This window comes from Python bivittatus, unplaced genomic scaffold (genome assembly GCF_059951505.1).
Source record: "Python bivittatus isolate LINGU-HERP-01145 unplaced genomic scaffold, Pbiv_v1 ctg000980_np1212, whole genome shotgun sequence".
Lineage (NCBI taxonomy): Eukaryota > Metazoa > Chordata > Lepidosauria > Squamata > Pythonidae > Python > Python bivittatus.
Window position 1 is genome coordinate 45,999,146 of NW_028277125.1, and position 22,194 is coordinate 46,021,339.

Below are 22,194 nucleotides of genomic sequence, written 5' to 3' on the forward strand. Positions count from 1 at the left end.
CAACTCAAGTTAATTAAATGGCCCCTTCACCAAGGAAAGTAACAGTTCAAACCTGTTTATTTGGCCCAGCCAAGATGATTAGGAACTGATGGAAACTAGAACCTCCAGCTGCCACAGACCAGCACCAATTCTGCCTTGAGGACAGGAATACTGCCTTCCAAATACTGCCATAAAAACTTAAGGTGACAATTTACTTGGAAATACATCCAAGTGATTTTATGCATGAACACACTTACTATAACACTGTACAATTCTTGTAACTTTCCATCTTCTGGAAAAGCTGGATCTTTTTATGCTGCCTGTTTAAGGAGGGGAAAGGGAAGGAAGGACCTGAAATTCCACGTACACTAGAAAATAAGCCTTATGAACTCCATCCCACTTGTTTTAGACAGATTAAGCAATAGCACTTCTGTATTTTTGTTCTCTTCTAGCCACTCTAATAATCAAACTTCATCTCAGTGCTTACAAAACCACTTAACACCCCTTTTGCAAGCAATTGCGGCATGATCCAATGCTCAATTCTTACAAGAGTGAACTTCAGTTGCAAGGCTATGGTTTACATGAATCTCATTACACTATGTATTTTCATACAGCTATATGGTAATGAATTACATGCAGACAAGTTACGGATAAACATTGTCTGAAATAGAAAAGCTGGAGAACAAAAATGCAAAACCTCCACCCAGACTGTAATTCTCAATGTGATTTGAAAGCCTTTGAGTAGTCAGTTCTGAACTCTGGGAACAGCCCTCTCTCCCTTTCCTAGCAGAGAAGCCTATAGGCCATAACTTACTATTATAACTGAGTGGTCAGGGGAGTTCCAAATTCCGATTACCTGAGCTCCCACATCAGTAAGCCATAGCAGGAGTTTGGTTCTTGCTCAGTGTCATGTGTCAGCTCAGCTCTTGCACTCTGTAAACAGTGGTTATTTAGCATGATGTATGAACCCAGCATACTGTGGCTTATTCCAAATTGTAATTAGAAGAAATCAGTTTATCGTGATGCATGGACCAAGTCTTTATCTGACAGCCTAACGTATCTCACAAGGTTGTTGTGAAGATGAGGGTGTGAGAGAAAAATAAATAGCCATTTCTCTGTTATATATGAAGCTAACCTATCCATGAGATTGGCATTATGTTTAGGCTACATAATTGGACTTCTTCACTCCCATGAAGCCTGCAGTACCCTCTTAAATCTGAGATGCAAACATGGCTAATCTTGTTGGAAGTGAGTGGCTCAGCATGTGGAAACAATTCATTCTTTTGTTGTAACCATCTCATCATGCTGCAGGAGGAATGAATTAAAACATAGTGGCTGTATTTTTCCAGGAGTGTAAAACAGAAGCAGTTGCTTGTATCAATCAGCTATCATACAGCCATCTTTCTTTGGGGCACTTTACAACAAAACAAGTATGAGACGGTTCTGACCTTAAAGGACTTACAGGCTGGGTTTTCAAGATGTTAAGCCATGGATTGTTTAGTGTGAAACATGTTATTGGATGAAGACCATGGAGACTCAGTTTTATGTTCCAACAGAAGAGAATATCTGTAGCTCAGGGTTGAACTGTGGAGTTCTCGGTGTTTCCTGAGTTTAGTTTGCTTCCACTGATGATGTTACCTAGTTGGGTAATGAAATATCTGCAAACAACCAAGCTCAGAGAACACCAAGAACTCCTCAGTTTTATGTCTCGTTCCAGCCCACTCTGGGCCAGCAGTCTCTCTCAATCCAACTTACCTCAAAGGGTTGTTGTAGGGAGAACTTGGTGGGTTAAAGTTAGTGAGAACAGGACAGCAACAGATTCAGGGATATTAAGCAAGAAATCCTCATAAATTTAAGAATATGTCCTAGAAGATTGTTCTTGCAACTGAAAGGATTACAAAGAAAAATTAAGTATTTACTGGTACAGTATAAATTTAAAGAATCATAGGATATACTGCAAGCAGCTCTAAAAAATGTATCAGAGTCTTCAATTTTTGAGACTGTAAAAATGAACGATGTGTTAGTACGGAAATCAGAAGACATGCCCTTAATTTGAAAAGGCAAGTAAAAACTTAAGACAGGCTGACCTCTGGTGGAAAATAGAAGGAATATCACACCTTTACAGATGCAAACTTTTAAATAAATGAGTCTTACTACATATATGGGCTTGAAAAATATTTACAGCCAATCCATAACTTTATGGTTCTGCATTCCCAGCACTGGAGTGAACCAGACTAAGAAAGGATGACGTAGCCTATAGATGTCATATCAAGTCTCAGGCTACAAGGACTTAGGCATCCCCTGGAATCTCACAAATATTAAATCTAAACAGCTTGAGAGAATAACACTCTTTATTTTCCTATCAAAGTCTTTCATCTTGTTCATTTATCATCATTTTAAAAAACAATGTTTTTCCTTTGTCTTGTACAATGGAAACAAAACACTCATAAACCTCTTTTTCAATACCAGTTTTCCTAAGCAGAAAATACACTGAATGCAGATTTCCTACAGTACACCACTGAAACTGGAAGACTGGGTCAGGAAATAAAGCCAGGAAGATTGATTCAAAATTTTAACTGAAATCAATGAGGAAACCATTAATGGTACAGAAATGCTTTTTGAATAAAGCTGCATTACTTTTCTTAATGGCAGTTTTTCAACAGCCCCCCTAGGAATACATGGGTACATACATTTCCCTTTTAAGCTTTCTAACTCCATCACTCAATTCTCCAGATCAGGAGGAAAAAAGTTTCTATTGTAAATTTTAATTTTTTCATCCACCATTGTGTACAGTATTAGAGGATTCAATTGGCATATGTGATTCCATACCATGATTAACATGCCAGCTTGCAGTGAACCTTGATTCTATCCCCATATACATATAAGAATTGCATGAGACAACTTCTGCACACTGGTATTCCTTGCAGCTGTATTATTCATTCCTTGTTACAACCAGCACAAAACACAGCTCCTTCCTTGCACATACCCCACTGTACATGCACCTGGACCTTTCTGCTGTATGCACCAGATCTGCTCTCAGATCTATTTTGGATGGAATGGGGAAGTAATCCAAGTTTTTTTTCAGATTATTTCTTAATAGTAAACGGTGCTATAACTCCCGCTACCACTCACAGATCTCTCATGCAACTGATTCCAATGAAAAAAAGCTGCAACAGCTCAAGAAGAACTTGACCAATGCCTGTATGGTTAGACTGATTATTATTCCTATAATCAGATGAACAGTAGTGATTCTGCTGGCTGTGAATCCTTTCTGAATAAAATTCAAGTCCTCAGGTTTTGTTGGGTTCATCAGGGGTGATCTTTAAGTCAGGTTTTGTGCTCTTATTGGACTGTTTCTGGGAACGTTGCTTCTTTGGCACTTCATCAGCACCTGCTGCAGATATTTGGAGCGGCTCATCACTATCCTCTTTTACCTTTTTTACCCTAGTTTTGCCTTTGACAGGGTTAGAAAATGTAAGGCATCTTTTGCTGAACTCCAGGGGAAAGATTCCCACATCTCCATCAAAGCGATTCTTGGAGACCTGTAGGTAGCGCCTGCCTGGCCCTGTTGTTAGTTTCCTATCCTGCAGGATCAACACATTGTCAGCCTCCTGGCTGGCCTGGACAGAGAGACAGAAGAAAAGTAACACTTTGATTAGAGATGGATGGATGGATGGATGGATGGATTGGGTATTTGTCCAGTTCCTTGGAAAACTTTACCAAGAAGGATTTACCTTTGCAGATCCAAAAATGGAAGCTGTTTGCAGCTCTCTTTCTTCATCCTCCTTCCGGGGATGAATGACCAGAGTTACATGGCAATTGTTGTCTGTAGCAAATTTTCGGAAGGTACCCACAATGTAGTCTTGGACAGCAAGCCTGGGCAGCAATATGGCAAAATAAATACACCTTGCTGCAAAAGCTCATGAACAGCTGCTGAAAAATAGTGTTTTCCTTTATCGGTGAACAAATATTGCTAAACTGACAAGACTGTACAAAGTAGATATTTAAGACTAACCTTTAGTTTAGCACACACCCTGAAATGTTATGGCATTAAAAGCTATGTCAGTTTAGGTCAGAATAGGCATAATGATCCTGAACAAATGTAGAACTATGATTAAGCGACTGGAAACAGGGTCATGGGATTTGCACGTGCCTTTTCCTTGTTTCTCGATGTAGCTTAAAAAGATGCAGTGGACAGAGCAAAAGGAAAGAAGGAACAATATTGTAAAGTGTGATTCTGTGCCTAAGGAAACATGAAAGGAAAGGGTTACCTGTCTGCACTGAGTTGCTCCTGGCCCATCATGAACTGGAGATTATCAATGACAACATGACTAATATCATACATGTACACAGCATGGAGCATGGTGTCAATCACTGTCCTGCATGAAAAAGTTATCAAAGTTACACACATGTAGAAGCTAATTTCTTCTGCCATTCTTAGATAGGGAGAGATCACACTGAAGTTCAACTAGGGCGTTTTTAAACTGAAAATCCTGCTGCAAATTAAAACATGTCTGCAATCTCAATTATTTCAGAGTGACAAATACATTTATAAAGTTAGTAATTCAAGAAGGTAGCTTAAAACCATCAGAATCCTAGAGAAAATTTAATCTGATTAATAGAGATCAGAACAAAGAATAAGGAGCTAATGAACTTCTCCAAGACACTTGCACACTTTGCAATATATAATTTGTATCCACAGTAAAGGAACTCACAAGACACTGCATATCTAAGGGAGAACCAATTGCCCTAACATATAATAGTGTATTCATAATCTGTTTTAACAACTCACTGTATAATTTAATATGAGACCAGTCCCAATATTTGCTAAGCTAAAGGTGTTTTGTAACACTTGACAGTCAACATGTGCTAGAATCTTCTGTGGCTTTTCTACCATGCTGTCTTATCCAAAGTGGGGACATACTGCTGGTTTAACAGAATAGGAGGACACAATTCCCAGACCAACAAACATACTACATAGGGCTAGTTAATTTAGCCTTATTTTGGCTTTACTACCAAATCTTGTAACAGATTTCTTTTTCAAGGACACTTATACTCCTTTCCGAAACATGTCTACTTGCTGCTAATTAAACAGAAGTAAGACTGCAAACTCAGCATTACCATTAATTATAGCACTAATTCACATCTGTCTCATAGAAGAGCAATAACCCACAATATACAAGTGGAAAGCTGCTACCCCAAACTTTACTTGATATTCTGTTGTCCATAGAAGGTCATGAAGTGAAGTGGAAGATCCTCAAACTTGTCTGCCCACTCATCATACTTTTCCAGTTGCTCATCCAGCTTTTCCATGGCAAATTGAGTAAGCATGATCTTGGCCAAACGTACATTGTGGATCTCAAAGCTGCCCCACAATGTGTTAACCCCTTGCATGCAGAGATCCAGGGCATATTCACTTATGAAAGTGGTCTTCCCACTGCCTGTTGGACCTGATTCAAAAAGACAAAGGCACAATTAGTAAGAAAGACAGTTTGATCCAACTTATACAGCAGTCGGTTTAACACTGAATAAACTGACACACCCTTTCTTTTGATGGGTGGCTATATTGGCTACATTGGATATTCTGCAGCTCCTTTGTGGATAAGAAATTCAAGTGGGGAACTGTGGCAAAATACAGTATTTTTCCCATTGACTGTAAAATCCCACTTACCCATTACAATTGTACTTAAGATGGTTTGATCACTATTTGGTAATGTAATATAAATCAAACTTGGGGATATACGTATATGGAATCTTCCATAGACCCTTCTGCTGAACAGTGCATACAGAATCACAGAACTGCAATAAGTCAGAATTTCATTTACTTTCATCTTCACATTTGCCAGAATTGGAGACATATGGGATCTAACTCAAGAAAAAGCAGCAAAGAAAATCAATTTAATTTAATTTATTTTAGATATCTCCAATACCTCCTCCCTTTTCTTCCTAATAATAATCACCTTTATGGAGTTGCTGTACCCAGCAATAAATTATGCTTCTCCAGACAAAAATACAACCATGACTAGCGTTATGTATGTGAGAGATGTTCATGTGGTTTTCCTGTGCATATATAGTACATACAAAATAGTCAATACATACAGAACAGTGTATAACAGGATGTGGAGGGATATATTCCTATATATAAGAATGAACATAAATTCTTAGTTAATTGAAACACATCTCAGATATAAACAATAAGCAGTCATTATTTTAATAGAGTACATAATAAACAGAATTCCCAGCATGCAAACAGTGACACAAAATAATCCAAAAATAGTAGAAAAGGGATTATGGATAAACCTATACATCAGATCAATCCAGAACAATTTCTCTGTTCTAGACCAACTATGTCACAAGTCCACAACCAGGCAAAATAACAAATTAGTCAAGGACAACCCAGTGCTAAATAGCTTTTAGCATAGTATATAACAGATTAGAGGAAAAAAAAGCAGCAAGAAAATACTTTAACCGTTTCTAGCTGATTGTGCAGGAAGCCTTTAGTTGTAAAACCTTTAGGCTATTCACAGTGGGTTATGGTCAATATTGTATGGGGACCGAACACCATGAGAAGCTATGTGGGAGACTGATTTTCAGATCACAAGCTATGTCTGAAAAGCCAGCCAAAACCTAAGACTGACAAACAGCTCAAGAACATCACAGCAAATAGTATTTTAATGATTAGACATGCTAGTGGAAGAAGGGGGAAAGGGAAAGCACCACATATACACTCACCTGTGAAAACAGTGAGCTCTCCTTTGCGGTGGCCCTTGAGAAGTTTGCTCAATTCTGGAAAACGAGCCCATTTGACTCCTGCCACCTGATTTACATTGACTAGCTCCCCATACACCTCTTCCCGCAGTTGACAAAATGAAATTATAGACTTGTGGCCAGCTGGTAGACCTGAGCGCAGAATCTTGGTGAGGTTCATGCCACTGCTAAAAGCTTCTAGAGGTCGAAGCTGCTGGTCACTTGGTCGCACCAAATAACAACGCTTAGGATTCAGCTTGCGTGCAAAATGTTTAGCAGCTTCCCAGGACCGGAGATCCTCTCCTAACCACAAAGTGATGCGTTTGAACTGTTCTAAGTAGGGGAGTAGGGCTGGGGGAAGACAAGAAATCCCACGAGGCAGAGCCAGGGTGGGTAAACCAGTCACTTGGTGCAACACCAAAGTATCCAACTCTCGGCCAGTCAGCACCACTTCTGAATCACGCCGACTGATCAGAGGCAAACCAAAGAGGTTATGATAGGCATTTGGACGAGGCAGCATATTCTCCACATGGTGTACTCTCTCTCCTTGGTGCTCAACTCTGAGAAGCTTTAATCCCTTCAAGCTGGTGCCAGATGGGCTGAACCATGGAAAAACCAATGCTTGAGCGGTCCGAAGAAAACGCACACCAAAGTGTTTGAGAGTTGCATTTGACACACTGGAAATGCCAAACTTAGCCTTGACTTCTTTTGTCTCCAGCTCATCCAGCAATTCCCAGAGAGGCAAGGCTCGTTCCCATATATGCCTAGCATCCTCCCCACCTTGGTCACTCTGCTCATTAACACTGTGCCTATCACCTATGGTTATTCCTTTATGCTGCAACTCTACATTGGCCTGGAAGTCTTGCCAGTTACCTTCAACCAGTGTGGCTGTGCAGATAAAGTGACCTGTAGTCTTATCAATAAAGAGGCTGTAACTATGGCGAAGCTGCTGCTTATCCTCCACAAAAATACTGGGCACGTGAATGCAACTATAGCCATCATGAAATGGGATTCTCTGTGCTTTGAGGTACTGCCTGATCTCTGTGACCGAGGCGGGGGGAATTGGGTCGTGCACTGACGGAAGCGTCTCCTTTTTGTAGTGCTTACAAGGAGAGCTTCCTACAAGCATCCATTTACGTGGAAGGCACCAGTGGCGTAAAAGAACCCGTGACGACACAGAGAACCACATTTTATCTACGGCTCGATCGCCGATCTTCTCAGCACGCTAGCAGGTTCTCCTGGAACCTTCTCCTCTCTACAGCCTTACAGTGCTGAGTTCTGAATGCCCTAATCGCCCCGTGATAAGTACTTTCTTCTCTTTAAGAAATCCTTTCCACCCTCCGAGAAGCGACCTCCTACATTGGTTAAACTGCATCTCCCCTCATGACCCATCTATGCCGCCGCTGCCCGCGTTCCAGCTTGCGGTGCAGATGCCCCCCGTCCAGATTCCCGCGCAGACCAAATGCCGCTCTCCAGCCAGCGACATCTGCCCTGCTAAAAACCAACCTCCCCGCTGGCCGCAGCCGAACCGCACAGCTTTGCCCCCGTGCCTAGCTCCGGACCAGGGTCTCCGCTTCCCACGTGCAGCTCCAGAAAGCGCGCCATGGCCCTCCTGCAAAACCGTCACTTCCGATAGCGGGGGGGGGGGGGGACAGGAACCACCCCGGAAACAAACACAGGTTTGGAGGAACACACACGTCTGCCACCATAGAGATAAAAACTACGAACTAATATACACCTCTCCCTGGTCGTATTGTCGGAAGAGCGTTTTACGGCTGTTAGATGCGAATTGCAGAGATGTTGGCATCTGGCGATTATTGCAGCCTTATGAAAGCCACCGTAACCTAACCTCAGCCATACATGCAAACCCTTCCTGGCGATTTCTGTGTGTGCACGTGCATCATACATACTGTGTCTACAATGCAGCTTTTAAATAGATGTTTGCACCCCAATGACCCGAAATTTTGCTTCTCTCTTGCAAGAATAAAGTGGAGGCCACTTACTGTGCAACTACTGCGATGGAAAAGTCTAGTATTTCTCTACATTTTCTCCGAGTTATTGTTATCCCGCAGGAAAGGGAGAAGCGACTTCAAAAACAATTGCCGTTCTACAGGCACAGAGAGACAGTATGCTAGACCGGCACCAACTCGATGGTCCGTCTGCCTCACTTCCTGTTCCGCTCCTGGGCTCGGGCGCGCGTTGCGTTGCCAAGGACGATGACCGGCCGGGGTACCCCGAGCCGCTTTTTGGCCAGCGTCCTGCGGAACGGCGTGGGCCGCTACGTGTGTCAGCTGCAGCGCATCACCGTGACGGTCAGCCAGCACTTGTCGAACTCGCTGGGCGCCAGGTAGGGAGAGAGAGGCGCTGGAGCAGTCGAAGCCCGTGCCTCTGCTTCCTCGTTCCCGGTGTTTGAGATTGACCCTTAGGAACGAGAGGGGGAAGCCCCGGTCCGTTCTTAAGGGCCTCCCCTCTGTGGTTGCTCTTCCTAGACCCGACCTGCCCTTGAGCAGGGCTCCTACGGTTGAGCCGCGGCTCCAGTTAGTTGTATAAGTCTTTCAACTTACAAGATTGCAGCTCCCTATTTTTGATTTAATATTGCTATATTCTGTTCTTCACTTGATCCAATCTAAGCTATTTTCAGACAGCAATTAAAGGTACTTTTTGTAAAAGTTAGAATTGCAGGATCTTGTCCAGAATCTAATATTTGATTATTTGCACTACAGTTCCCACAAACCCTGACAAGTCTTCTGGCCAGGCTTGTAGAATGCTTACTCCAAACTTAGGCACCCAGTATATGTGTGTGTGTTTTAACAAGTGAAGCAAATTATATAATTTACTTCATTTGTACCAAGATATCATGAGGTGCATAATATCACTTGGGTCTCCCTTCCTGGCCTTCATTGATGCCCCTGAATCCAAAACATTTGGAAATGCCTACCTCCACTTATTTTGGAAGAGCAATGCTGGACTTAGTGGACTTTTGTCTTGATCAAGGGGGCTCTCAAGTCTTTATGTTCAAAATAATTATCTAAAAATGTCCTATGTCCAGGTAGACTTTATTGCTTCAGCTGTTTAATCCCTCACTTAAGTGTATTTTTTAAACTCCTCAAAACAAATACTTTTTGTCTGATTGTAGAGAATATATTGAAGAAAAGATAGTGGATTTTGCAAGGCAGAACCCTGGGATTGCGGTTTATGTAAACCCAAAGAATTGCAGGATCCCCACATTGGTTGCTGAATATTGTGAGTATGGAATATACTATTGTTGATTACTGCCATTGCCCAAGAAATCTGCTCCTAAGAATATACTCTTTTAGGAGATGTGCTCAGCTCCCTGTTAAGAAAAAATGTCAAGTTTGTTTTCTCTTTAGCCAAGTCTTTTCAGTTGGAGTGATTTAATTGTTTCCATGAAAGTTTGAGTCTTTATGTTAAATTTGTGTTGTTGTTAGCCACTGTGGGCAGAAAGGCAGAACATAAGTATGGAAAACAAAATGAAATGAATAAATAAATAAAGCAATCATGTGGATATTCTTTCAACAAGTTTATGAAAGTACAGGGACCTTCCTTTTCTTGCAAAGCAATCAACAATAGCAATAGAAACTTGGCCTTCTAGAATAACTATCCCCAACATGACTCTCTCCAGATGTGCTGGGATTGCAATTTTCAGTATTCTAAGCCAGCAAGTCTTCTGGCCCTGTGAGCAAACAATATTCTGAGCTGCAATCTCAGTGTCTCTGAAGAGCACCCTGATGGGGTGTACTAGAAGAATCACATGGAAGTGACTGTATTTTTATTGGAACTTCTGGGCAAGCTAGTTTACATAATTAAAACATAAAAGTAAAATTACAGAGATTGAGAAATTGGAAATCCTAGGTAGTGAGATACAGCTGTCCAGATTAATGTGTCTTCTTAGATGGAACAAGTTTTTAACCCAGATTATTTTCTTCTTAGTGAATGGAACTGTGAAGGAGGAGCCTTTAACCAGCAAGACTGCAGAAGAGATTGCAGATATCATTCAAAAGATGGTCAACCAGTCTGGCCTAGAAATCATTCGTATCCGAAAACCTTTCCATACAGATAACCCCAGTATCCAAGGCCAGTGGCATCCTTTCACAAATAAACCCAGTGTACTCAATGTGCAAACCATAGGAGCCAAACTCCAATCACTGGAAAAATAAAGCTATGCTGTATAGCCTGTGACATTTATGAATGTGAGGATCTCTTGCATGCAGGAAATCCTTATCTCCTTCCCTAAGAAAGTGGACACTGAAGGGAAATAACTAGCTTGTGTCTGCAAACCTGATGTTTTTATGACAACTCTAGTTCAGGTTGATTTCTGCTGTTGCAAGCTGAATTATTTCTGAATAAATTCTACAATTGGGTGGGTTTGTCTTCTAGACCTGACGTTTTCATAACAACCTTGGTTCTGGTTGAATTATCAGCTCTGCTGCAGACTGAACTATTTCTGTGAAAACTGAACTATTTCTGAGTAAATTCTACAGTTGGGTGGGTCTAGACCTGGATAGTTATGCTAGTAGCTTTCTTCCAATTGCACTTTGCAATTTAATTCTTACTGAAAATAAATAAATGACGGAACATAATTTACTCTGGCCCATCATTTCTTGAGAACAGAGTTGGGAAGCTTGCAGTCCATAGGATCTTTCTACCTTTTCCTGCTACATAACAGTTAGTTTTAAAATACAGAGGGGCTGATTGTGAGAGGATCGTGGTTCCAGAGAAGTAAATCATCCTGTTCTGAACACTGCCTCTTTTTTCCAGAAAGAGTAGATAGTTTTTGGGTACCTCTGAATCCAGATCTTTCTCTCTCTCTCTTTGGTGTCTCAGATTGAAACATGTCTTTTATTAACTCCAATTAACAGACCAACTGTGTCCTTTCCTGGAAGAAAGTGCCTATAGTGCATGCGCTGGTTAACTTCTAGGCTTGATTAATGTAACACATTCTACATGAGGCTGCCTTTTTGTATGGTTTAGAAAATTTAGTTGGTGTAGAACTCAGCACCCAGAATCTGGAAGGATTCAAAGAGCATATTTGGGCTAAAAGCTTTGCACTGGCTATCAAGGTCCAGCAGAGGCCTTGGCTGCTGCCTGGAATAGGGAGGCGGCCGGGGCCTTGGACAGGATCACGCCTATGCGACCTCTCTTGCCACATTGGCCCCGACACTCCCCATGGTTTACGGAGGAGTTGAAGGTGCTGAAGAGGGTCAAGAGACGTCTAGAGTGCCGCTGGAGGAAGACAAAGACCAAATCCGACCGAACACAGGTTAGAGCCGCTATCAAGGCCTACATTGTGGCAATAGCGGCGAAGCACCAATACTTCTCCGCCCTTATCACGTTCACAGAATGCCGCCCGGTGGCCCTGTTCAGGATCACTAGGTCCCTCCTTGGCAAGGGGGATGTGGGGATTCATTTGCAGGGCTGTGCAGAGGAATTTTCAGAGCATCTGCAGGACAAAGTCACTCAGATTCGTTCCAAGTTAGACTCCGAGCGTGGGGCAGGGTCTGGGGATGATACCAGGGGACCGTTCTTACCCAGTTATCTGGGAACAGTTTGATCCTGTTGCTCCTGAGGAAGTGGACAGGATCCTGGGGACTGTGAAGGCCACCACTTGCCATCTTGACCCATGCCCTTCCTGGCTGGTGAAAGCAGCTCGGGAGGTGACGTGGTTGGATCCAGGCGATGGTTACTACATCCTTGCAGGAGGGAGTGTTTCCAGCTGCCTTTAAGGAGGCGTTGGTGCACGCCCTCCTCAAAAAACCCTCCCTGGATCCTACTGTACTGGACAATTTTTGTCCAGTCTCCCACCTCCCCTTTTTGGGGAAGGTGGTTGAGAAAGTGGTGGCATCACAGCACCAAAGGGTTCTGGAGGAAATGGATTATCTGGTTCCCTTCCAGTCAGGTTTCAGGCCTGGTTATGGAACGGAAACGGCATTGGTTGCACTTATGGATGATCTCTGGTGGGAGCGGGATGGTGGAAATGCGACCATCCTTCATCTCTCAGCGGCTTTCGATACCATCGACCACGGTATCCTGCTGGGACAACTCGGGGATTGGGGGTGGGTGGCACAGTATTGTGCTGGTTCACCTCCTTTCTTCAGGGTCGATCCTAATCAGTGGTGGTAGGGAGTGAGAGGTCCCATCCTCGGCCCCTCCTTTGTGGGGTGCCGCAGGGTTCAGTTCTCTCTCCACTCCTTTTCAACATCTACATGAAACTGCTGGGTGAGATCATCCACCATCATGGGATGAGGTATCATCAGTATGCTGATGATATGCAATTATACATCTCCATCCCAGGTGAAGTAAGTGATGCCGTGACCACCCTTTCGCGGTGCCTGGAGGCTGTAAGGGTCTGGATGGGGAATAACAGGCTTCAGCTGAACCCTGGTAAGCCGGAGTGGCTGTGGGTTAATGGCTCCTCTGTATCCGGGACTGTCATCTTTGGTGCTGGATGGGGTAGCACTGCCCCATTACCAGTGTGTAATCTGGGGGTCCTCCTAGACTCACAGCTCCTGCTTGAAGAGCAGGTGGCAGCCGTGGCAAGGAGGGCCTTTGCACAACTTCAGGTTGTGCATCAGTTATGCCCTTTCCTGGATCGGAATGCCCTTTGAACAGTCACCCATGCCCTTGTTATCTCCCAGATAGATTACTGCAATGCGCTTTACATGGGGCTACCCTTGAAGAGTATCCGGAAGCTATAGCTGCTCCAGAATGCAGCTGCACGGGCTATTTTTGGAGCCCCAAGGAGGGCCCATGTAACACCACTGCTCTGCAAGCTGCATTGGGTACCAGTTTACTTCTGGGTCCAATTCAAGGTGTTGAGGTTACCTAAGGGACCGCCTCTCCCCCATGACTTCAACCCATCCCACCCGATCACACAGGGCATGCTTTGGACCCCCTCAGTAAAAGAACTCTGATTAGTGGGGTCCAGAAGGCAGGCCTTCTCTGCGGTAGCCCCCGCTCTTTGGAACATTCTGCCCCCGGAGGTGCGATTAGCCCCCTCACTCCTGGCCTTCCGTAGGGCTTTGAAGACCTGGTTCTGCCACTTGGCCTGGGGTGCGGAGGGAATACTTCAAGCGTGGGGATGGCTAGCCCCATAGAGGCCTGCTGTCTTCAGCCCCAGATTCTTCATCTCTTGGACTCTCCTTTTCTTTTTAGTAATGTTTTTAAATTGATGTTTTATGTATTTATATATATTTATGGTTTTAATGTTTGTGTAAGTCGCCCAGAGTTCCCGCATTGGGGGGAGATGGGCAGGGGAGAAATTTAATAAATAAATAAAAATAAAATAAATTTCTTTCCAAGTGAAATACCTAGTGCTGGTTAGTATTTTTAAAACCCTGTATGATTTGGACTAGGGTATTTGAGAGAAAGCCTTTTTTAGGGATGTGCAAAACATTTTGTGCAGAAGCCTAAATAGAATTAATACAGGAAGAGAAGGAGCCATTGCCAGATAAATACCTCATTTAAGGATTTAAACATCTGTCAGGGGTACAGTTTGTCCCCTCCTTCAATATGTATCTGGATGTTGTTGCAATTCATCTTCAGTTTGAGCATATTATTAAGTTTGTGAAAGGGAAACTCCCACAAACTTGCATTCCATCTGATACTGGGCTCAATTTATTCAGATTATATAGCCAATTTTCTGTTGAACAATTTGCCCATCAAGCAACTCCTTGTTTTCAATATGTTTACTAAAGAAAGTATCAGAATGGGGTTTTGATTATGGCAGAGCCAGTATTATTCTTTCATTTTTTAAAAAACAATTTCAAAAGTTCTTAAAATACTTAGTTTGATTAAATGCAGTGTGCTTCATAAGGGGACAAAAATTCCCCACTACCCACATACAGAGGACCTGAGTAGATTGTGGGGCAGGGGTGGGGAGATGAAGTTGAGGTAGCAGATAGATGAAAGAAAAAGTTGAGTGTGCATAGTAGCAACAGGGGGGAAAATTAGTGTTGGGTGTATTAAAAACATCAAAATACCAATATCATAATGCTTATATATCTATGACATGGTACATTTAGAATTCATTATACAGTTTGGTGGCCTCATTTCAAAAGGATTATTGTCAATTTGAAAGAAGAGCAGTCAAAATTCTAGGGGTCTACTCATACAAAGAAAGGAAGAGGGATGAAAGGAGATATTTTGTTTCTGTTTTTTTTGTAAAAGAAAGGTAGCAATACTGCCTGGTGCAGTTGCAGGATGGGGTTATAAAGCACATGGTGGACTATAGGGAGAGAAACTGGAAAGTGAAGCATTCAGGACTGTATGACAGGTAAAAGACATCTTGCCAGAAATCCCCTCATGCCATTCCTAACTGTCCCCCAACACACCTTGGCAGCCTTGATGTATAAAGTATGTGCATGCATATACACATACACACACGAACATAAAATAATAGGTTTGCTCCTCCTTAAAACTAGTGCTGGTAGTCTGAAGGAACAAAATTAATTGGTGTTAAATCCGGGACAGACAAAGGGAAGTGGGAACTACACAACACCCATCTAGTCATATTTACAGAATTTGCTGCCACAAGTTGTAAAGGCCAAAACTGCTTTTAAAAAAGATTGGACAGTTAGAGGTGAGGGTAAGGGCAGCAACATGTCATGAAACATTTGATTCAACCATTGGGAAGCATTTCTTTGTCCTTGGAAGCTTCTCAAGGGGAGCTAATTGCCCAGTTTAGGAGACAAGATGCTGCAACAGATGGTCCTTCTATATGAATAAGCACAATTCTTTCAAAGGCTGTCTTAATACTTCTGAGCCAGTTTTGCCAGACTGACATCCTTCAGACAAGTTGGGATTGCAAATCCAGAATTCTCCACCATAATGTCCAAGTTAAGAGGAGGCTTGTGTAGACTGACATCCATGAAGCTGTTAAAATAGCCCAAATGTTCTCCATGAAATTACAACATAGTCATGCCAAAAAAACTATGAAAGTTGAAAAATACTCTACATGCTATCTGGTAACCTATCATCCACTCCAGCTGTAACAGAAGTGAAAATATATTGAAGCTTCCCATTTCTCTATCATGGAAACCAAGCTCAAAGAGCAACTTTTGCTGTCAGTGTTTTGGATACTCAAAGATCTTCAAGCTGATTGTGAGGTTTCATTCAGATGGTCTGCAGCAAAGTTGCAGAATAAAAATATCTTTGCATGCCCTTTAGCTGTACACATAAGTAACACAACAAAAAAAGTTTAATATGGCCCACAAACACCTTCAGCAATTTTTGAGTGATCTGAACAACAAAAGTTTGAGAGTTATTAATGAGTTTCTTAAAGATATCTTATATATAGCTGGAACAGGCAAATTACAGCATATATTGAACTATCCAAGTACAAATGCTATGTAAAAATAAGAAAATCAACTTCCTTGTGTTAGAGAAGACCATCATAGGCATGATTATCACAATAACAGTATTCATATTGCACCATTCTTTAATGTTCCATATAGATGTTTTAGAAATCCTTACAACACCCTGTATTAGGGCCCATATCCCCATACCATTAATTCTAGTGGTCTGGAGTGAAAGAGATTATTCCCAATTCAGATTAGGTTTGATCGAAATTAAAAATAAAATGTTACTTTCTACCACTGAAGTCACTTTTTCATTAGCAGATTCTCCTTTTCTCACTCCATGATGTGGATCCTCACTCATTCATGCTAGAACAAAGGCAGCTCTAGATGACTTTTAGATGGTTCTGGGACAATCTTTCCCACTGGGTCCCTTCAGATGTGTTAGTTTACAACTTCCATATCTACAGCAAGCACAGGGATTTGTTTCTGGAAATTCTGAGGATTACAGCCAACACATTTGGAGTCTACCATATTGCAGTGCCTTAAGAACTCAGGGGATGGCTGGGATATTGTGAAGAAGGAAACCCTTTGCTGTAGCACTTGTTGATATTTATTTCTTTGGTGAAAAGTTTATTGCAATTGTAATTCATTGTTTCATCTTCTTATTTCTTTTGTCAATCTGATGTACTTTTTAAAAATCATTTTACTGATGAGGATTTTGTAAACCACTTTGAGTTTTCATCGATTAGAGCAGCATATAAACCCAAGTAAGTAAATAAAATAAACTTCAGTGTTCTCCATATTAGGCATAAATAGCTTTGTCTCATGAAGTCTGGCAGATGTTACTCTTTCTCCCACTACACTAAATCTGGATTGAGAATATATTCTATGCAATAGATTTTAGAAAAGACATGCCCTAACACCAAGATCTAAACATCTGTTCTTGCACCTCACTAAATCCAAAATTTATACATTTTTCTCTTGTGTGAGATGTATTGTCAGACAAAGAGTAGAAACGTTTCACATTGAAGGAAACAGAAGAAAGTTCAAGTGGATCAATAAAAGAGTAACCCAAATTTGTCCGGCTGGCTCTGAGACTAATGATTGTTCATTTCTTTACTCTGTCCCAGCAAGGTGGCATTCAACATTTGTAAGCTACATTTAATGGGCAGAAGGTTTGTTTTAATATAGTTCATGGCCATTAGAATTTAAATGTCAGGGTTTAACCATCCAGTGAATTGCCTAGCCATGCTATGACATAGCAAATCTTTCTTTCTATAGCCACTCACTATTGGCTGGTAGCACCCTACAGCCCTCTAGATGTTGCTGAATTACAGCTCTCACTATCTCTCCTCTGGCCATCTTGGCTAGACTACTGAGAGAAAGACCAGAGGTGACCTATCCTTTGACCATACTGACACCGGTCAACAGCTATGAATATAAATTGTACATGTAAAACAGAGAAACAACAACAATAATGCTTAAAGCTATTCAAGGTAAATCAAGTTTTGAGGGAGGATTCATCTATCACTGTTCATGATCAAAGTTCACCTTAAAAAAAACAGTTTCAATGCAATTCTCACATAAAAAAGAAATCATACATACTGTATATAAATGTATCTGAAACGTGATCTAACCGTAAATCGTTGTGGTTTAGAGAACATTTGGGTTTTATCAAATTTTGCTACCAACTTCTTAAAATTGTAGCTAAGCCTTCACTTTTTATTAAGACTCCTTCTAGCTGGTAGGCTGTAGTCAGGAAATTAATGGCACTTTCGGAGATGCCTCACGATGGAAGGAAGTAGGGGACAACCAGACCAACCCAACAAATCTCTGTGGCCCCTGTTTATTGATCAGCCTTTTATATAAATATAATTCCCTTTTAAACAGATTCCATTTTTTACAGCAATTGGAAAACAAAATGATCAAGAGCAGCAACAACAAAAAAGACAACAACAAGGTAAAAGAAATGAGTGCGGAGTCTGTGGCGGCTCCGGAGGGCCGCTCCGGAGGTAGTTGCTGAGTCCTAACACTGGTTCTTTTGGCCTGAGGAGGCGGAATCGTGGAGTGGTGAGAGAGAATAGTTCAGCACCCGGACTCTCTCTCCCCCTTACACAGAGCTCTCATCCAGTTTTTCTACCAACTGGGTGTGTTTCCGCTTCTCCAGAATTTTGCTCAGCTCCTCAGTGAAAGAGTTGTACAGTGGTGAAGTACATGGCTCCTCATTCTGTCGCAAGAGCATGTAGCTGTTGCCATTCATCTTGCGCAGCATGTTGGGCAATGTTGAAATGCCGTTGGTGAACTCAGCAGGGAGAGGGGGAGGGGGAGGGGGCAGGGCCAGAGGTGTCTCTTTGGGTGACAAGGCCAAGGTAGTGGCTTCTCCGGGAATGATCTGAAGGCAGCCATCTGGATACGGGCTCAGCTCCTCTTCATCCTGCCTTCCTTTGCTCAGACAATTTGAGGAAACAGTCTGCAGCTCTACACTGGATGACTGGGGACCCCCCAAGTGATATTTGCCCCTGTGCCTCTGCATGCAGAAGACATAGAGAAGCAAAACGCTGAGCACGAAGCACAACCCACCCAGCACTGTGATGACCAGAATGTAGATCAAGTTCATGTTCCCAGCATCAGAACTGGCCAAATGCCAGGATGGGAGGGCTGGAGTGGCGGGTGGCTGTGGCCCCAGTTCTTTGGGCAGCACAGTTAGGGCATAGGTGGCTATCAAGGCCTGCAGGCCATTCTCCTCAGCGTAGCATTGGTATTCCCCACTATATTCAAGCTGTGTGTCTGTCACCAACAATCCATCTACGCCTAAGCGGAAGTGTCTTTGCCCATCCTCAGCAAGCCCTTTGGTGCCATTCACCATCCAAGTCGCCCGTGCCAAGTTGGATGTCTGCTCACAAGGCAAGAGCACATCACCACCATGAAGCACTGTCCGGTTCTTCTGCACGGGCATAGCTGCAAGAGACACAATAACAGACAAGGGCGCTCTCACTACCCAGCCTGTTGTAATAATTCAGGTGTCAGAGCACAGCATCACTTTAATTAGGGAATTTAATTAATTAGGGAAGAAGGACTTGGGACTCTCAATCTGAAGGAGGTAAGATTCCAAGTGCTCAGGTAAGAATGAAAACTTCAAAACTCTGAAAATATGGTTTAAAAAAACCAAACCAAGTGCCTTGCCTTTGTAGGAAAGAAAAGAAAAGACAGTCTGGGGACAGCATTTGCAGAGACCCAGATATCTAAGCTCAGGACAGGAATGATCACAACCGCTTCATACAACACCTCTTTCCAGTGACTGTGTCCTTCTATGCCCATGACTCTAATCTACTTACTATTTCCATGTTCTTCTATCACTTCACTGAACTTGCTTGCAGGACCCAGGAAATTATTTTTGAAAGCAGAAGAAACCCACAAAGCTAAGAACTATATGCAGATTGCCTGAATGTGTATCAACTATTTTCTGCATGCATAACTGGGGTTTTGTTTTTATTCTATATTGGTCATATTTGGTTATCTAGGAACAACACTAAGTCTGCACAGGGAGAAGAAAAGTGATCTGCTACTCTTTCTGTTCAAAAGAAATAGGAAGCAGATGATCTCCTCTTCTGAATGATCTTTATCTCAAGCCAGAATTCCTAAGAAAGAACAGGAGACTAAGGTGGGAGGAGACTCACAACCTTACCCTGCACAGAGTCATTCCAGCAGCCCAGGTTGCCATGCAGCACATCTTGGATCAGCAGAGACCTGGTGAGAATAAGCAGGACTCTGATCAGCTGGGAAACAGCAGCAGCAGCAGCAGCTAAAGGCACTTCAGTGAAATTTCACTGGCATTAACATACCTGTATGCAGATTCTTTAACACATACACACATATATAAACGCTCACCTGCTAAGCACTCCAATATGGACAATAAGCAAACTGTAGATCTCACCAGCACTTCTTATTTCATCTCACAGTCTAATATGTAGTCTATAGAGACCTACATACTCAGCCAGCACATAATAACAGCACAAAATAAAGAGCTCTTCAGAACTTAGATGAAACTAAGATTGTGTATATGGGGTATTGATCCTTAGGATCTGGGGAGACCTAAACTGAACCTAAACTCTGTATTTTTATAAAGAAATAGACAAGAGATATTTATTTAAAGAAACAGGAGATATTTATTTAAATCTGCTTTTAATTATGTTTAATGAGTGGCTGCCTTACATTTTTGGGCTTTTAATTTTTGGAGGGGATCAGCTTTTATTATGCTTGTGTATAATAGTTGAAATACTTTGTAGCTGAAATTGGGTTGGTGCACTCCAGGTTCCACTGATTAAACAATCCACCTATTGGGGCCTTGGAAGCACGCCTTTTCTGTAGCAGCGCCTGCCCTCTGGAATGGGGTTCCCCCTGGAATTCGAACGGCTCCCATCCTACCGGGGTTTCGCAGGGCCTTAAAGACCTGGCTCTGTGCCCAGGCCTTTGAAGAGGACAACTGATGCCCTTTCTTCCTTTCTGTTTCCCCTCTGGATTTGTTTTCCTTCCCATCGTTGTTCTTTTGTCTTGTGCCGTTTTCCTGTTTTTTTGTATTGCTTGTGTAAACCTCCCAGAGTTGCTGGGAGTTGGGCAACGTAGAAATTTAATAAATAAATAATAATGAAATGCTTTTAATTTTTTTCAACTATGTTCTTTATTATTGTAAGTGGCTTGGGAATTACAACAGACTCTCAATATGATAAACCTAAGCCAAGTTTTAACAAACACCAAAGCAAGTCACAGGAGAGTCCTACTGGATGTCTTCTTTTGAATGAAATGGATAGAGAAGGCATAGTTCAGACCTAGTGTGGCTCTATTGATCTAATAGGCAGGATGGCTGCAGAAGCTGCAGCACATCCTCAAAAAAACAGCCTGACCTCATTTAGAGACAGGAAGCCTGAACCCACATTTTCTTCTTCACTATCAACATTTTCATACCTGTCCAGCACGTCAGCTACTTCTCGGCAGCTCTTGCCATCCCAGGCACAATACGGATCCCGGGCCAGGATGCAATTGAAGCAGGAGATGTATTGCCTACAGGTGGACAGTGGTAACTGCAAGACACCACTCTGAGCCCCAACATATAAGTTCCTCTGCAAAACAAGGATACTTAGCACAGATACCGCATATATTCTTGACAAGCGAGTTGGTCATGTTCCTCCCAGCTGCTCAGGCAGGGTACTGATACTGCCAACTTATAGATGAATGGCAGTTTAAAGTGCAAGATTCCAAGGTCAGGCTCAAGACACGGAAGAGTGGAAATGTTAAAACATGGACAGGACTCTTTACCACTTAAACTTCCACTGACCCTCTCCAGGAAAACACAGAGCGGGCTTCTGCGATGCAATTACTCAGATTCATTCACAAAAATGTACAAGGAGTCCAGATAACCCAATGTGACCCTTTCTTATTTTCCCAGTGCTCCAACCTCTGTTTTTATTTCCACAAAACAGTTTTTTAAATAGAAAGAACACAGCATACTTAATCAGTTCAATTAAAGAACTAGCAGCTGTGCTTCCACCAACTTGGTTAGGGGTTAATCTTGTTTAGGTTTTTAGTGTGCTAGTTCAATAAGCAGGTTAAGCATGTCATGTGAATGGAATCAACAGCTGCCCAACTATTTTTTTGTTCCTGTACTAGTACTAAGATCTGGAAGCACTCTGTGGTTGCAAATGGCCTAGTACTCTATTTATCCTTCCCATCCAGGTAGATACAGGGATGGAATTAGAAGGCCACTGTTAGGTGATGGAAAGAGGAACAGTAAAAGAAAAGGTCACAAAGCATGACCCTGTTCCCACAATACAAAGACCCCAGTTAGTTACTGACCTAGTCAGATATTTTTTACTGGTGCTTCTGGCAACAGTGATACTATCTGGATCAAAAGTCTCAATTTTGTGAACATAAAATACCTGCCAGGAAATAATCAGTACCCCATCAGTTCTTGCACCAGGAGAATTCTAGCATAACTTTACTACCAACTTGTCCTTCCCATCAGCCAGGCAGAAAGCACTAGGTATAGTTCAGTTGCTGTAATTTATCATTATCTGAGAAATGTATTATGTGCTGCCAGGCCTTGGCAGTGGCACAGTAATGGAGAGGCTTGCTTTTTCAGCCATTCTTTCTCTTC

The 22,194-nt window shown here is 42.3% G+C and overlaps 3 protein-coding genes across 7 annotated transcripts in view; 1 reads left to right on the forward strand and 2 right to left on the reverse strand.

Moving 5' to 3' along the window:
- Window positions 1-2,918: 2,918 nt before the first annotated feature.
- TWNK (twinkle mtDNA helicase) lies at window positions 2,919-8,365 on the reverse strand. 2 transcript variants are annotated; one of them, XM_088131956.1, is made up of 6 exons: window positions 8,233-8,357; window positions 6,712-7,325; window positions 5,189-5,429; window positions 4,251-4,358; window positions 3,714-3,855; window positions 2,919-3,599 (listed from the first exon to the last, which is right to left on the reverse strand). In XM_088131956.1, the coding sequence occupies exons 2-6, from the start codon at window positions 7,244-7,246 to the stop codon at window positions 3,270-3,272; spliced, it is 1,356 nt and encodes a 451-aa protein (XP_087988082.1). In that variant the 5' UTR covers window positions 7,247-7,325; window positions 8,233-8,357; the 3' UTR covers window positions 2,919-3,269. The 2 variants fall into 2 exon arrangements, with proteins under 2 accessions (XP_087988082.1, XP_007424991.1); XM_007424929.3 differs by having other exon boundaries at window positions 6,712-8,365.
- Window positions 8,366-8,890: 525 nt separating this feature from the next.
- Window positions 8,891-11,327, forward strand: MRPL43 (mitochondrial ribosomal protein L43). Its single transcript, XM_007424931.4, has 3 exons — window positions 8,891-9,073; window positions 9,863-9,969; window positions 10,678-11,327. Exons 1-3 carry the CDS (start codon window positions 8,943-8,945, stop codon window positions 10,902-10,904), a joined length of 465 nt encoding a protein of 154 aa, XP_007424993.1. The 5' UTR covers window positions 8,891-8,942; the 3' UTR covers window positions 10,905-11,327.
- Window positions 11,328-15,752: 4,425 nt separating this feature from the next.
- SEMA4G (semaphorin 4G) overlaps window positions 15,753-22,194 on the reverse strand; it is a 109,223-nt gene continuing 102,781 nt past the window's right edge. For all 4 annotated transcript variants that reach the window (XM_007424932.4, XM_025164587.2, XM_015887515.3 and 1 more), the window contains 3 exons: window positions 21,006-21,160; window positions 19,729-19,790; window positions 15,753-19,001 (listed from right to left, as the gene is read on the reverse strand). In XM_007424932.4, the coding sequence (XP_007424994.1) occupies window positions 18,154-19,001; window positions 19,729-19,790; window positions 21,006-21,160 (1,065 nt within the window). In that variant the 3' untranslated portion in view covers window positions 15,753-18,153. The remainder of the gene's footprint in view (window positions 19,002-19,728; window positions 19,791-21,005; window positions 21,161-22,194) is intronic.